The sequence below is a fragment of the Zootoca vivipara genome, chromosome 2 (assembly GCF_965207765.1).
Source record: "Zootoca vivipara chromosome 2, rZooViv2.hap1.1, whole genome shotgun sequence".
NCBI lineage: Eukaryota > Metazoa > Chordata > Lepidosauria > Squamata > Lacertidae > Zootoca > Zootoca vivipara.
In genome coordinates, this window is record NC_142584.1 from 41,282,792 (window position 1) to 41,296,510 (window position 13,719).

The following is a 13,719-nucleotide window of genomic DNA, read 5'->3' on the forward strand; positions in this document are numbered from 1 at the left end:
AGCAATTAGGCTGGTGGCCACAAGGGACAGGGCCTTCTTGGCAGTGGCCCCATGATAAGCCAGGTCCCATCACTGCAAGCCTTTATGTTTCCACATGTCTAAGAAGGAGTCTAATTGGGCTGTTGTAACATTTTTGTGGCTTTTTTTTTCTTTTTGTGATTTTTACTGGGTTGAGTGTTACAATGTTGTTGCCGGTTACTGTTTCTAATGGTGTTGTTGTTGTACATTTTACATTTATTAATAATTACATGCTGTTGACTTAATGTTGGAAGCTGCCACGGGAGAGTTCTATGCTAAAATAGTGGTTTGCAAGCTTTTTAAATAAATAACTCCCTTCTCCCCAACTACTCTGATCAATGGCTCCCTGTCAAAACAAGCTCTCTGTTCCAGTTCATTACTCCTGCCTGCCAATATTTTCAATTACAGTACTTCTTTCTGCCCAGAACCCCATCTCCCATCTATCCTCAGCTACGGCTCAGTCCTTGCTCTTTGTGATACACCAACCAATCTGAATGGAAGGTTCGGTCTGAAAAGCATACAGCCCTCCGGAGTTGCTCAAGGTTTTCATTCAGAGTTGTTTTTCTCTGCCCAGCTTCCCTTGACCTGAGTGAGTGCACCCTTGCTATGCTTCTCATGATCTGCCACATTGCTGCGGCAGTCTGGGATCCCACAATTACTACACTCCTCAGCATGTGGAATTACTATGGGATATTATCCTGGGCAGGGAAGCAGCCAGACAACCTCATTAAATTGCTCCAACCCGGGCAATTATGGGCCACACCTCGGAATAATTAGCACCCCTGGGAAACTGCTTTGTAGGCAGGCTGCATAAGCGAACAGCTAGAGCAGGTTATGCTACAAGCTTGGACTCTTTGAACGCTTACCATGTGCCCTTGGATCTGTGTGAGAGAACCAGCCCTTATTGGAACAGAAACCTGGAGTTCCGTCTGCCAACCGTTTTCTAAATTGAACAACAGGAATTATGTCTCCAGTGCTCAGGGGTGTACCTGCGGGGTTGGCAAAACTGGCCCCTGCCAGGGGTGCAGGTCTGGAGTAGGGGCAAAAAATCACCTATCAGGTCATATATGTATCTCACAGCGAGATCAAACAAGGGAGAATCTTCCCATCCTCCCTGAACTGTGGCACAAAGGCATGCAGAGTTCTTTGCCCTTCCACCTAACTTTGCCTTCACTCTGGATGTTTTGAGTACTGTACGTAGGCCGTGTAAAATGTAGTAATTTCCAATGTGGCTATTGTACTGTACAGTTTTTTGTTTTTTTTGTTTTTTTTCAGGGGGGGGCAGGGCTCCAATATGGCTCCTTGCCAAGGGGACAAGGGAGGGATCTTAGGTAAGCCTCTGCCTGCATTGAAGGGAGGCCCACATAGTTAGATAGGGAAATGAGGCACATATTTCTTCTGGTTCTGCTTTCCAGAATAAAACAGGATAGTCAGTTCTATCAGTCAGGCAAATCGGGATCCCAACCCTGAGTAGCTTGTCATTTTATCCCATGGTGAAATAAGTGGGGAGCGGGATAAGTTTAATGGGGAGACAAGAATTGCGGGCAAGAAATAGAAGTAGCAGGCCATGAAGGTCCTGTTATAAAATACCTATAAATATCTATAAAGATATTTCAGTCTTTGACAAGCTATGTATATGCTGGCTGGGAGCCACTGAGGTGACTGGAATTGTGTGGGAGAGAGCTGTATGTACTTTGAAACTATGCCGGGTGGTAAATAAACTGTAATTCCTCCTGCCCAGATATGACTCTCTGTTGAGTATTCTGCAGTTCCCGCCGATTGCATCTCTAGAGTGTAGCCAGGGCGGAGAGTGGTGGTGATTGGACTGAGCCTCCCCTCCCACCTTGGGTAATACCTCTGTTGTTGCAAGGCTACCGAGACCATCTCTCTTCCTGCAGCTCCACCTTCTCCTTCCCACACTGGCTGCACATGCAAAAGTGCTGGCGGCACAAGCTTAGGGAGGTGGCATTGGCATTGGGAATATACTGATTGTACTTTGCCCTCACCCTTGCAGGGCGGCACTTGCAGAGTTCAGGCCTGGGCACACTGCCAGTTGAGTTCAAACAACAATCTGGCTGGGAAAAGCCTGGACTGAGTGGTTGTAAGGGTGGTGAAACTTTGGAAGCAAAGCGGATCTTCTCAGTCAAAGTTACAGGTAGGTAGCCGTGTTGGTCTGATGCAGTCAAAACAAAATAAAAAAATCCTTCCAGTAGCACCTTAGAGACCAACTAAGTTTGTCATAGGTATGAGCTTTCGTGTGCATGGAAGCTCATACCTATGACAAACTTAGTTGGTCTCTAAGATGCTACTGGAAGGATTTTTTTATTTTGTTTTCTCAGTCAAAGACACATAAAAGACCGAATGCTGTGATCTGTACTTGGTTTGCCACTGCTCAGTCTTTCTCTGGGCATTTCCAAAGTTCCATCTCCTTCCAGTTTTCATTCATCATAATAAGGCTTTGTGGATTTAGAAGCAGAAAGCCAGCAGGCAGACTTTCCTCCTTTCTCTGGAATTACCCCAAACTAATCTTGCTTCTCATAAATTGCATCCTGTAGACTAGCTTGGTTTCACAACTGGCCACCAGCTGCTACTTTTATCCAAAAAGTTCATACCGAGCAGCTTCTTCTCCTTCAAAAACACAAGACTTAGGGAGTATTATATTCAGGACAAGGGGATGGGAGTCCTCAAGCACCTGCAGCACAAGTGAAAAGCCTTTTCGCCATAAGTGCACAAACCATTTTATGGCTAGCACTTGTGTCAGTATTGGACATGTGTGTTTGTGTGTGTATTGGAAAGACTAACATGGCTTTAAAAAAAAGAAGAGAAAATTGTATGCATATGTGAAGTGGTAATTAGGTAAACGTAAAGGGACCCCTGACCATTCGGTCCAGTCGTGACCGACTCTGGGGTTGCGGCACTCATCTCGCGTTATTGGCCAAGGGAGCCGGCGTACAGCTTCCAGGTCATGTGGCCAGCATGACTAAGCCGCTTCTGGTGAACCAGAGCAGCACACAGAAACTCCGTTTACCTTTCCGCCAGAGTGGTACCTATTTATCTACTTGCACTTTGAGATGCTTTTGAACTGCTAGATTGCAGGAGCTGGGACCGAGCAACGGGAGCTCACCCCGTCGCGGGGATTCGAATCACCGACCTTCTGATTGGCAAGCTCTAGGCTCTGTGGTTTAATGTGCCTTAATATATGTATTTGTGTGTAGTGCAGAAGTGTCGACTAATGACCACTTGGCCAAATTTATTTCCCACTGCCTGACCACTCAGATGCAAAGCAAGCGATAAAACAGGAGCCTGATGAGAGTTGCATCTGTCATAAGCTTCACTGACAGGCCACTTTAGGGGATGGAGGTTGGGGTCTAGGCCTGCCAATCCTATTCTGTTCTGAAGTGGCCGTCTAACAAAATCTAGTTGCTGGCCAGAGGTATAAGGAAAAAGAGTACATGCACACTTATGCTAACAGTGTGTCTGAAGGAGGAGCAAATTGTTGCACGCCACCCCAGTCTCTGTGTGGGGCAAGATTCTAGGGTACCCAGGGCTTGGTTTCCTTTGAAATGAGGGACAGCGGAGATTGTTGTGTCTTTATGATGTATGGTTTATTCACACATATATACAACCTGAGCCTACAATGGAGGGGTTCATAGCATTAACACCCCAAGAGCATCTTGCTTCTCCCATCTCCACAGCCTTAGATTCCAGCAGAAATCAAGCATAGCTCTGTCTCCCAGCTGCCCAACTGGGCAACTTCTAGCTCATATAACTCAAAAACCAACTCTGGCTTTGTCTTTGTAACTACCAGCGAGTTGAGGGAGGGGAACCCACCCATGTGACTTCTAGCACAGAGCCGCTTCCTTTGTTACCTTAAAGGCCCATACTTAGAAGTTCATTACCTTACTGGGAAACTAACTTGGCTATTCCAGAAATGGAATCTGTACTGGATCCAGCAATTAGAAGTGGGGTCAGGCCAGAGGCAGATTTAGGGAGCACTGGGCACGGAACCTTGGGGGCACCGTTGAGGATGCAGCAACTATGATTTAGAATGACACACAAGAGGTAGAGGGGTGCCAAATTTTGACACCACACTGGTTGCCACTGAAATTTGAGAACCCAAAGTTTGCCACTGGTCAGGCATATAGCCTATTCCCCCCCCCCAACTAATAACACCATGTAATGCAAGTGTAGTTAGGGTCTTTGTATGAAATAATGGATTTGAGGAATAATAATAATAATAATAATAATAATAATAATAATAATAATAATAATGGGACATGGGTGGCACTGTGGTGTAAACCACTGAGCCTTGGGCTTCCGGATCGGAAGGTCGGCGGTTTGAATCCCTGTGACGGGGTGAGCTCCCGTTGTTCGGTCCCAGCTCCTGCCAACCTAGCAGTTCAAAAGCACGTCAAAGTTCAAGTAGATAAATAGGTACCGCTCCAGCAGGAAGGTATATGGCGTTTCTGTAATATTTATACCCCATCCAGTCTGGGCGGTTGACAACATATCTAAAAACATAATAAAAACATCAATCCTTAAAAAATGTCCCTCAACAGGGCTGCCTGTAGATGTCTTCTAAAATGTAAGTTTAGGTATCTGTTGTACTAAGTATGTAAATAGAAACTGTGTTTTGTACTTTAGTGTAAATCAGTAATGCTGGCACTGCCGCTTCTGGTGGCGGCAGACATGAAGAGGAAGCAGCATTGATAGGGTGAGGCTGCCTTCCTTCCTTCCTTTCCAAAAGCAGTAGCTCCCCCCACCCCTGTCTCCAAGAGCCACTTCCCTTTTTCTTCCTGTGCAGCCAGCATCGCCCATCCCTGGCGCTTGCCCTCTGCTGTCTGTTAGGAAGTCTGGGGTACAGGCAGGGAGGTGTCATCCAAACAAATGGGTGCCTCTTGCTTGTAGTGCTTTTTCTGTTCCTTAACTATGGTCACTATGCTGATCTGGCCTATATTCAAGTTTTTTACACATAATTGTCACAGTCTTCTTAGGACACAATATAGGAAGCAGCCATATATCAAGTCCATGTAGGTCTACATCAGAGCTTTCCAAACTTTTCATGTTGTTGACACACTGTTTAGACATGCCTCATTTTGCAATGCATTAATTCAATTTTACTATAAAAAACCGGAGGTTAAACGAACCGCTTTGCAGCCCGAGGAACGTGGGGAGTGTTCGTGTGACAGACCTACACACTGTGGCTGACACACTGTGCCACGACACAGTTTGGAAAACTGCACACATGGACTGGCAGTGTCTCTTCAGGGTTTCACACAGTAATTTTTAACAGCCCTAGCCGGAGTGAACCTGGGACCGTTTGCATACAAAGCACACACTCATTCAGACACTAATATCGCAACTGGGCGCTGGTTATCTTCCCTTGCTACACCCAAACACTCACTCCACCAAAGTTTCCTGGTGGTTAGCTCAGTTCCAGAGTGCTGTAGGGGAGGACATTGGGTGTATTGCATGCAGGGCAAAGGTCTCTGCACACACAGTAAGCTGTTCATCAAACAAGCTTCACTGCTGAGTAAGATAAAATAAATAGCCCCTTTCTTTTGAAAAAACAACTCAGGAGTATTCTGCAGTAGTTCCATGAACTGGATACTCTCCCCTCGTTTTGGGGAATACAACCGGGCCTTTATTTGAACCAAGGCTGAGCACTGGAACATGTGGGCTCGGCTCTCTTAAATCTGGTTTTTACTGTCAGGGTTGCAGTCTACGAACGTGTGAAACAACCCATTAAGGGCAGTGTATTCAACAATGTGAAGAGGAAGCCACATTCACTACGAAGCAACCACAGCCCAGCCAGAGCCAAGCTTCCAAGTCAGACATCAGACGTCCTGGGGGTTCCTTAAATGCCAGCATCAGGCCCCCGTTTAAACATGGCGCCAGGCAGGCAAGGATCTATCTCGCACACGCGGAACCTCCTTCAAAGGCCGCTGCGGAGCAATGTTTGCACGCCATAGCAACGCCTTATTGGCCTGCGGGTCTGCGGCGTCCCGGCAGCGCCCACGCAGGCGCGTGCAAAGCCGCCCCGTTCCTCTCGCGGGCCCGGAGTCACGTGTGAACGGGGGCCTGGTTCCAGGTGTTCGGCTCCCCGCCCTTGAAGGGAAGTCTCGGGAGCGCGGGAAATGTAGGTCAGGGCGGAGGGATACGCTGCCTCTGGCCGGCCTCCCTAAGCCTCCTGGGTGGCGTGTGCGATTAAGAGGACAAGCTGGAGCCTGCGCTTGCCCCCTCCGGCTGCATTCCGCACCGGCTACGCGGCCTCCGCTCCGCCCCCGGCTCCTGCCCGGCCAGCGCGGAAGCGGGGAATTTCCTGGCACCACTTGCGGAACAGGAAGGCGGAAATGAAAGCAGCGCCGAGCCAAAATAGATCGTGGAGGGGAAGGGAGCGGCGGCGGGGTGGGGGCGGGGGGTTGCGACTCTCTTAAAGGCGCAGAAGTCGCGATGGGATGAAAGGGTTTCTAATGTACTGTAGATTCAAAACAAAGCCGGTGGGCGGGCGGCCACGAATCCACACGATCCTTTCCCGCCCGCTTCCCCAAACACACTCGTCTTTCTGGTCTAAAGAGGTTCTGGCCCAGGTCAACGCGATTTAGAGCGCCGAGTAAACTTGCTTGCCAGTCCCCCGGCTCCGTAACCACGCTAGAATTTCCTCCAACGCTTCGAAGATGGCATGGAGTGGGGAGATTGGCAAGGGTAATTTAGTTGGCTAATCTGAAATCGCCGTCTTTCGTTGCTGCGTGTACCACTCCTGCTTTTGTGCTCCAAACCGCAGAGCGACACTGTAAGGAATTGAAGCAGGCGAAGCTTTATCTGCCATGCTAGAGAAAGCTTCGCTTGCTTCATTTTTGCCTGGCACGGTTCGGTGATATTAGCAAAGTCAGTTAAAATACGTGACCAACCACATTTTTTAAATCAATTTAAAGTGATCTCAAGGGCATTTATCCTGAGATACTTACCCGAGGGCCTTTCCATCCTTTGTGCAGCGGCACAAATATAAACTAAGCAAGGCTTTTCCCGTTTCCCATGACTGACAGCCCCTTCAAATTCTCCTGTGATCCCAGCTCCCTACAGCAGGCCCTCCCAGGCTGGATTCCCTCCCAGTCTGGGATTTCAGCCCCTCTTGCTTGGTATTCCAGCTCTACCACTCCCCCAGACCAGTCAAGCGTCCCCCCTCCTCACAAAGATATGCAGGAGGATTTGTCTGGAAGGCAGAAAGCCAAGAAAAAACGGGGAGGGGGAAGAGAGAGCCTGAATCAACAGCTGCATCCCATTCCTTGGCACTTAGCGAAAGAGCCTTAAAGCAAATGAGAAGAATAATGCTGCAGTCTTTCCCTTGCTGTTTGATTGTTCTTGTTTTATGTAAAAGGTAATACTGTACTAGACTTAATAGTGCAAAATCATTCACTTCATTAACTGCTGCCACCTCATTCTAAACTCAAACTCTAGTACAAATCTGACTAATCACCCACAAAATATGCATTGCATAAAACAATCCTTTGTTATTGTTTTAAATCCTTTGTTGAATCACATTCATTGTATGTGCAAAAATATACATATACTGTACAAACAGGTGCAAGCTGCTCAATGCACTTTTTTCCAGCTGAAGAGCATGATAAAACTGCTGCAAATAAATCAAAAGATTCTAACATAAAATCAATGCTGAGCAAGGTTGCTGCCTTGGACACATTCAGAATACAGGGCTAGATGTGAGAAGTTGTCTGATGAAATGCCTTTACAGTACGCCTGCTCTGACTACAGGCTACAGTGGGAAGTTACCTCCCGGTACAGAGATATGTGCCCAAATGAGTTTCCCAAGAGATGATTTCTGTGTTATGCTAATTGGTTTCAGTACTTGGTTCTAAAAGCAGATGCTTCTTTTAATTGGTTTGTAAAAGTTAAGGATGTTGTTTTTCTGAATAAGAGTATTTCCTTTTTTAACTGGGCAGAAAACCCGAACAGTACAGGAAGTACAGTCAGAGCACACTGTAGATGTTTGGCTGGCTAAGAACTACGGTAAACTATAGTTCAAGTGAAATGCATTACGTATTAACACACTAAGCCAATTTGGCAATGTAGCCAAAGCATCTCTAATAACCATCACTTTATTAATGCAGCAAAATGTGTACTCCCAAGACATGTGCAAATGGATCTGCATTGCCTGAGATAATAGTCCTCTCTGTTGAGGGAGTACACCTCTGCTTTGCAAGAGGAGCTCTGAAGAGAGGCAATATCTTTTCACCAAGGAGGAGACATGGGTTGTGGGTTTTGCAGATAGGACATCACTACAGCTGAGATAGACAACCTGGAAATAAGACAGGAGTTATAATCAGGGCAGGAACATTAATATTACACCAATAATAGCAATGCAAATAGTAAAGGGGAACCTCTTTCTGCTGCAGCCGCCAGCCCAATTCCCAAAGAATGAACAGCTAGCCACAGATAGAGCTGGCTCAGAAAATTAGCACCATAGCCATATATAACCATATTAAAGTGAGCTAGCATGTACCTTAGGATCCTTGGGATCAGGAATGTGGAGCCTGTAGTCCATCAATATCTAGAGGGCTACAATTTTATAAACATCCCTGACTACTAGCCATGCTGGCTGGGGCGGATGTGGCTTAGAACCCAACATCTAGAGAGCCACAGCCCCCCACCCCTAGTCTGGCTAGTGAAGCAACACTTAAAGGTTTCTGGGAAGTAAATGACTTAATCAGAAAGAATGGAACTTATTAAGAAAAAGGCAGAATAAACATTTATCTATGAATACGTTATTACAAGGTCTGAATGATTAAGGCTACCCCAAAATGAGGTTGGATAGATTTAGGAGGAAAAGGAAGAAGTATTGTTACCAATGATTAATCTGCTGAGACAAGCAGAAAAATAGAAATTATCAGTGTGGTAGGTTAAATATAAATAGAGAAATTAGCCCAGACTGGATTTGGGCGTGGGGAAGATTGGATTACCGGTAAAGGTAAAGGGACCCCTGACCATTAGGTCCAGTCATGACCGACTCTGGGGTTGCGCGCTCATCTCGCATTATTGGCCGAGGGAGCCGGCGTATAGCTTCCAGGTCATGTGGCCAGCATGACTAAGCCGCTTCTGGCAAACCAGAGCAGCACATGGAAACGCCGTTTACCTTCCCGCTGTAGCAGTTCCTATTTATCTACTTGCATTTTGACGTGCTTTCGAACTGCTAGGTTGACAGGAGTTGGGACCAAGCAACGGGAGCTCACCCCGTCACAGGGATTCGAACCGCCGACCTTCTGATCAGCAAGCCCTAGGCTCAGTGGTTTAACCACAGCGCCACCTGGGTCCCGTTGGATTACCGGTAGTTACATCAAAAAGTTCCATTGTGGGTATTCAAGGTGCCAGGCCACTCATTTCCATTCCAAAGGAGGGAACCTCAGGGTGGGGCTTGCCTTGAGCTTTATAATCTTTCAGAGCAATAGTTTCTGGGCAAGAGATGCTGGTTGAAGTTTCCACACAAGTGCTGTACCCTTAATTTTCCATGTGCAACTGCATACTGTTTGTGGCAAAGGGAAAGCAGCTGTGTGCCTCTTGTCTCAAAGTTGACTTGGCAGCAGTAAGAAATTAACACAGGACTCAATGAAAGGCTGAAAGAAGTAAAAGAACCTGACTCACATGAAGCTGCTCATCATCTGTTTGGTATCTTCTGAACTCCGAGAGTTGGCAAAGCTGATGAATGAACAGTAGACAGCAATCCAGGCACACCACTTTAGCTGCAAACAGCAGAGTAATGTACTGAAAGCCTTAATGAAATCCCAAGGATTAAGCAATACTATTTATTCCCTAGTACAAGTGTAAAACCATGATAAGCACTCTGCCTTGTTTCTTTACTCAGTTCATAGGAAACTTCCTTATGGTGAGTCAGACTATTGCTCCATCTAGCTCAATACTGTCTACAGCAGTGTTTCCCAACCAGTGTGCCTCCAGATGTTTTGGGACTACAACTCCCATCATTCCTGACCACTGGTCTTGCTAGCTAGGGATGATGGGAGTTGTAGTCCCAAAACATCTGGAGGCACACTGGTTGGGAAACACTGGTCTACAGTGACCGACAATGGCTCTCCAGGGTTTCAGGTAGGGGACACTCCAATCCCTACCTCAAGGATGCCAGGGATGGAACTTGGGAGCAAAGTAGAAGTTCTGTTACTGAGCTTACGACCCTTCCCCTGGAGGAATTGTCTTCAGTTTTAAAGATGGATACGGTACATTTTGCTAGATGAAGCTCATTCAAAGTAAATGGACGTGCAAATAATAAAATATATTTGATTTCCAGGGAACTATGAAATTAAAGTCATATTAATGCACTCGGACCTCTCAAATGATAGCACATTGTCCATGGGCATTTCAAATATCTAGAGTGTTTACCTATATAATATAAACTCAAAACTAACTACAAATTTTGTAATTTTGTGTCAGAAAAACCAATGTTAGTTGTGAATTGGAACTCTGCAACATACAAGAAAGATCAATAATAAAAGAGTCAGAAAGTCCCTTTGGTTCATCGTTTTGTTAGTATACAAAATCAAATGGAAATTTAAGTCATTTAATGGCCATTTTTAAGGTTCAAAGACACAGATATTACCATACAGATCTCAATATATTGTTACAGAGTAAGTCTTTCTGTATTTTTTTTCATTAAATGCTATCATTCCTAAAAGTCTTAATGAAAAATAAAATGCTCTTTAAATATTATATGTATATACATTGTCATAAGATTTCATCCTTTTCTGGATGAACTATAGGCGTCTGTTAATATTAGTGTAGATTTGACATATCATATACTTAATTGGGTGCTTTAATTTGGAGTTTACGGTTGAATCACATTGTAACTTACAATTATTACAATTGTATTATTGTAATACTTATTACAATTATTAACTAACGCTGTTGTTCAAAGACTTGTACCTCTGTTATCTAGAAGAAAAGTGAAGCACTCTGACTTGGAGATCTTTATAAGTAATTGTAAATTAGACTCCATAGCTAACATGAATTGAAGCATCATGAAATCATTATTTACCCTCAACATTCAACTGATTGATGAGCCTTTGGGGCCCAATAAATGTTCATCATCTGTGTGCTATTCTCTTATCTGACTATTGCAAAGAATTGTTTAGCAGTTGGGTAGCATTCCTTGGAGAGACTAAAATAGCAGGGAAATAGTGAAGGTTTAAGCACAGGAATATTATGCAGTTAATCTGACAGAAAGAAGGAAAAGAAACTGTGTCATTTATTACTAGAATAAGATGCTCAATCCAGGACTGTTAGGCACATTAAACTAACTGGGGTTGTTGATGACAGATTACCTTCCAGAGATTATATGATTTTCAAAATTATATAATCCAATAGCAGTGTAATAATTACAAGATAACAAGCAGCTGCTAGAATCTTGTGGTTAATTGGCTCAGCTAGTGTTCTGGATGTCCTGAAGTCAAAAGGCCAAGCACTGCAATACTCACCTTCAGCATCAAGCCACACATACTGAAAATCATTCCCAGTAGATTCATGTAGTCTGGTGTGGGGTCTTCCAGGGTAGGGTTGTTCTCTGTGGATGGAGGTTTGTATCTATAAAGTAAAAATCCCATTATGGTGGAAAGAAAACATTTTAAATTGTGCTTGAAAATAAAACAGCTTTATCCACAACCATATCAAAATAAGGAGGAAGACATCAATGGGAGTTTCTCTGCTACTAATAAGGTTTCATGCAGCTTCAAGCCAACATGCCTAGAGTTGTTTAGGTGTGGGGAACCTTTAGTCCTCCACATGTTGCTGAAGTATAACTCCTATAACCTCCAGCAAGCATGGCCAATGGCCATAGCTGCCAAGTTTCCCCTTTTCTCATGAGGAAGCCTATTCAGCATAAGGGAATTTCCCTTAAAAAAAGGGAGAACTTGGCAGCTATGCCAATGGCCAGGGATAAAGGGAGTCATATTTAAGTAACATCTGGAGGCCAAACATTCTCTGAACCTGCTCTAGTGTCTGTGGGAAAAGAAATGGTGCCAGTCTCCAAAATTGTTCTCACACAGTTCAAGAAAAACATCTCTCCTAAAGGTTACTCAGTCACATATTTCTGGATTTTCCAAGCATTCATATTACATGAATTTGTGGTGAAAATTATATATTGTACTTCTGTATGTTGCAAGAACGAGTGCTTTCTATATACCCATGAAATCATTAGTGACCAGCAACACAAGCTGCTAATACTATTTTGTAAACTTTTAAAAACTTTATTTTGTAAAAATTAAAAGGTGTCACTGCCCTGTGTTTCTGGCATGTTCATGTGTCCCATTTTAAAAAAGTGATGGATATGTGATGGGGAAGGATTCTAGCAAAGTGACAGCACACATGCTTTGCATACTTAGGTGGAATTCAATGTAATGCTAAGTAGGCTATATGCATGTACAAAATGAGGTCTGCTCATGCAACAATACTCCCCCCTGCCCCCCCTAACGCTGTTCTGGGGGTCCACCCAATCATCAAGTGCATATTTAGGGGGGGGGGTGAGTATATGGTTGGGAAGTCCTGCTGCATAAGCGGACTTTGTTCCATACACGCAACAACGCTGTTAAATCCTGCGCCAAACGTCTCCAGGTCAATATGCAGAGCAAGATGTGCCAAGTGCAAGTGCCTATGCTCAAGGTCACCCTGCACACTACAGCAACAGCTCACCACTTTCTTTGTTTCAGAACATTTTTTAAACTCTCTGCAAGTCACCGCTGCAATACTGAAGCTTCCCTGTTTCTGTTTTGAGCACCTATATGCAGTAACACACACACACACACACACACACACACACAGGACCGGATTGAGGTTTGATGAGGCCCTAAGCTACTGAAGGTAATGTTGCTGTTTTTTGTGTTGAATATATGATATATGGTAATTATGGACCTAATAGGCATCTAAAGCCATTTGCACATAACAAAATATGTGTTTTATCCAAGTAATTGTTCAACTGAAATACAATTAAGAAGCAGCATATTAATAGTGAAATACAATTAAGAAGTAGTATATATTTTGGAAATGTACATCCAGTTTTATTCCCTTTTAAAAAAATTTTGGGCCCCCAAGAGAGTGGGGCCCTAAGCTATAGCTTGTTACCATAGCTTATACGTAAATCTGGCACTGCACGTGCGCGCACACACATATATCCCCCGTAAGTGTGGACTGGTGGCCACACTATTCTCTTTGAAGCAGTCCAGGACTTGCAGTTGGGGCACATTTTGATCATCATCAGTCAACCACCACTAGCCATCTCTGTCCCTTAGTCTCCCTCTGCTGCAGTTTCCCCCATGAAAAGTTTCCCCTACTGCCCAGTCCGGTGGTTATTAGGAAAGGGCGCCTCTCTCTCTCTCTCTCTCCCCGCCTTGGGTTGCCATGGCGACCCCATGCCTGTCCCGCGCTACAGCGAGGGGTGACGTCTCAGCGCCCCTTCCGCAGCGCACGTCACTCCCTCGGCTCAATCTTTCCGTGCCAAAGGTCGCCCCGCTCGCGGCCTCTTCGTGGCTTTGCCCTGGCAGCTCACCCGCTCCCTCCTGCTCCCTCCCGCCCACGCCCCCCACGCCGCTGACCTGAGAACGCGATTTGGCCGCCGCGGGTCCATTACGTTGTTACCGGCCATCGCGCACCGCCTCTGGCTAACTCCTAGCACCCCCCCGCCGCCGCCAC

General features: G+C 45.3%; 1 protein-coding gene across 1 annotated transcript; it reads right to left on the bottom strand.

Moving 5' to 3' along the window:
• Positions 1 to 8,116: 8,116 nt before the first annotated feature.
• On the bottom strand, positions 8,117 to 13,706 carry WDR83OS (WD repeat domain 83 opposite strand). Its single transcript, XM_035104909.3, has 4 exons — positions 13,623 to 13,706; positions 11,514 to 11,619; positions 9,673 to 9,770; positions 8,117 to 8,332 (listed from the first exon to the last, which is right to left on the bottom strand). The coding sequence occupies exons 1-4, from the start codon at positions 13,670 to 13,672 to the stop codon at positions 8,266 to 8,268; spliced, it is 321 nt and encodes a 106-aa protein (XP_034960800.1). The 5' UTR covers positions 13,673 to 13,706; the 3' UTR covers positions 8,117 to 8,265.
• Positions 13,707 to 13,719: the final 13 nt, after the last annotated feature.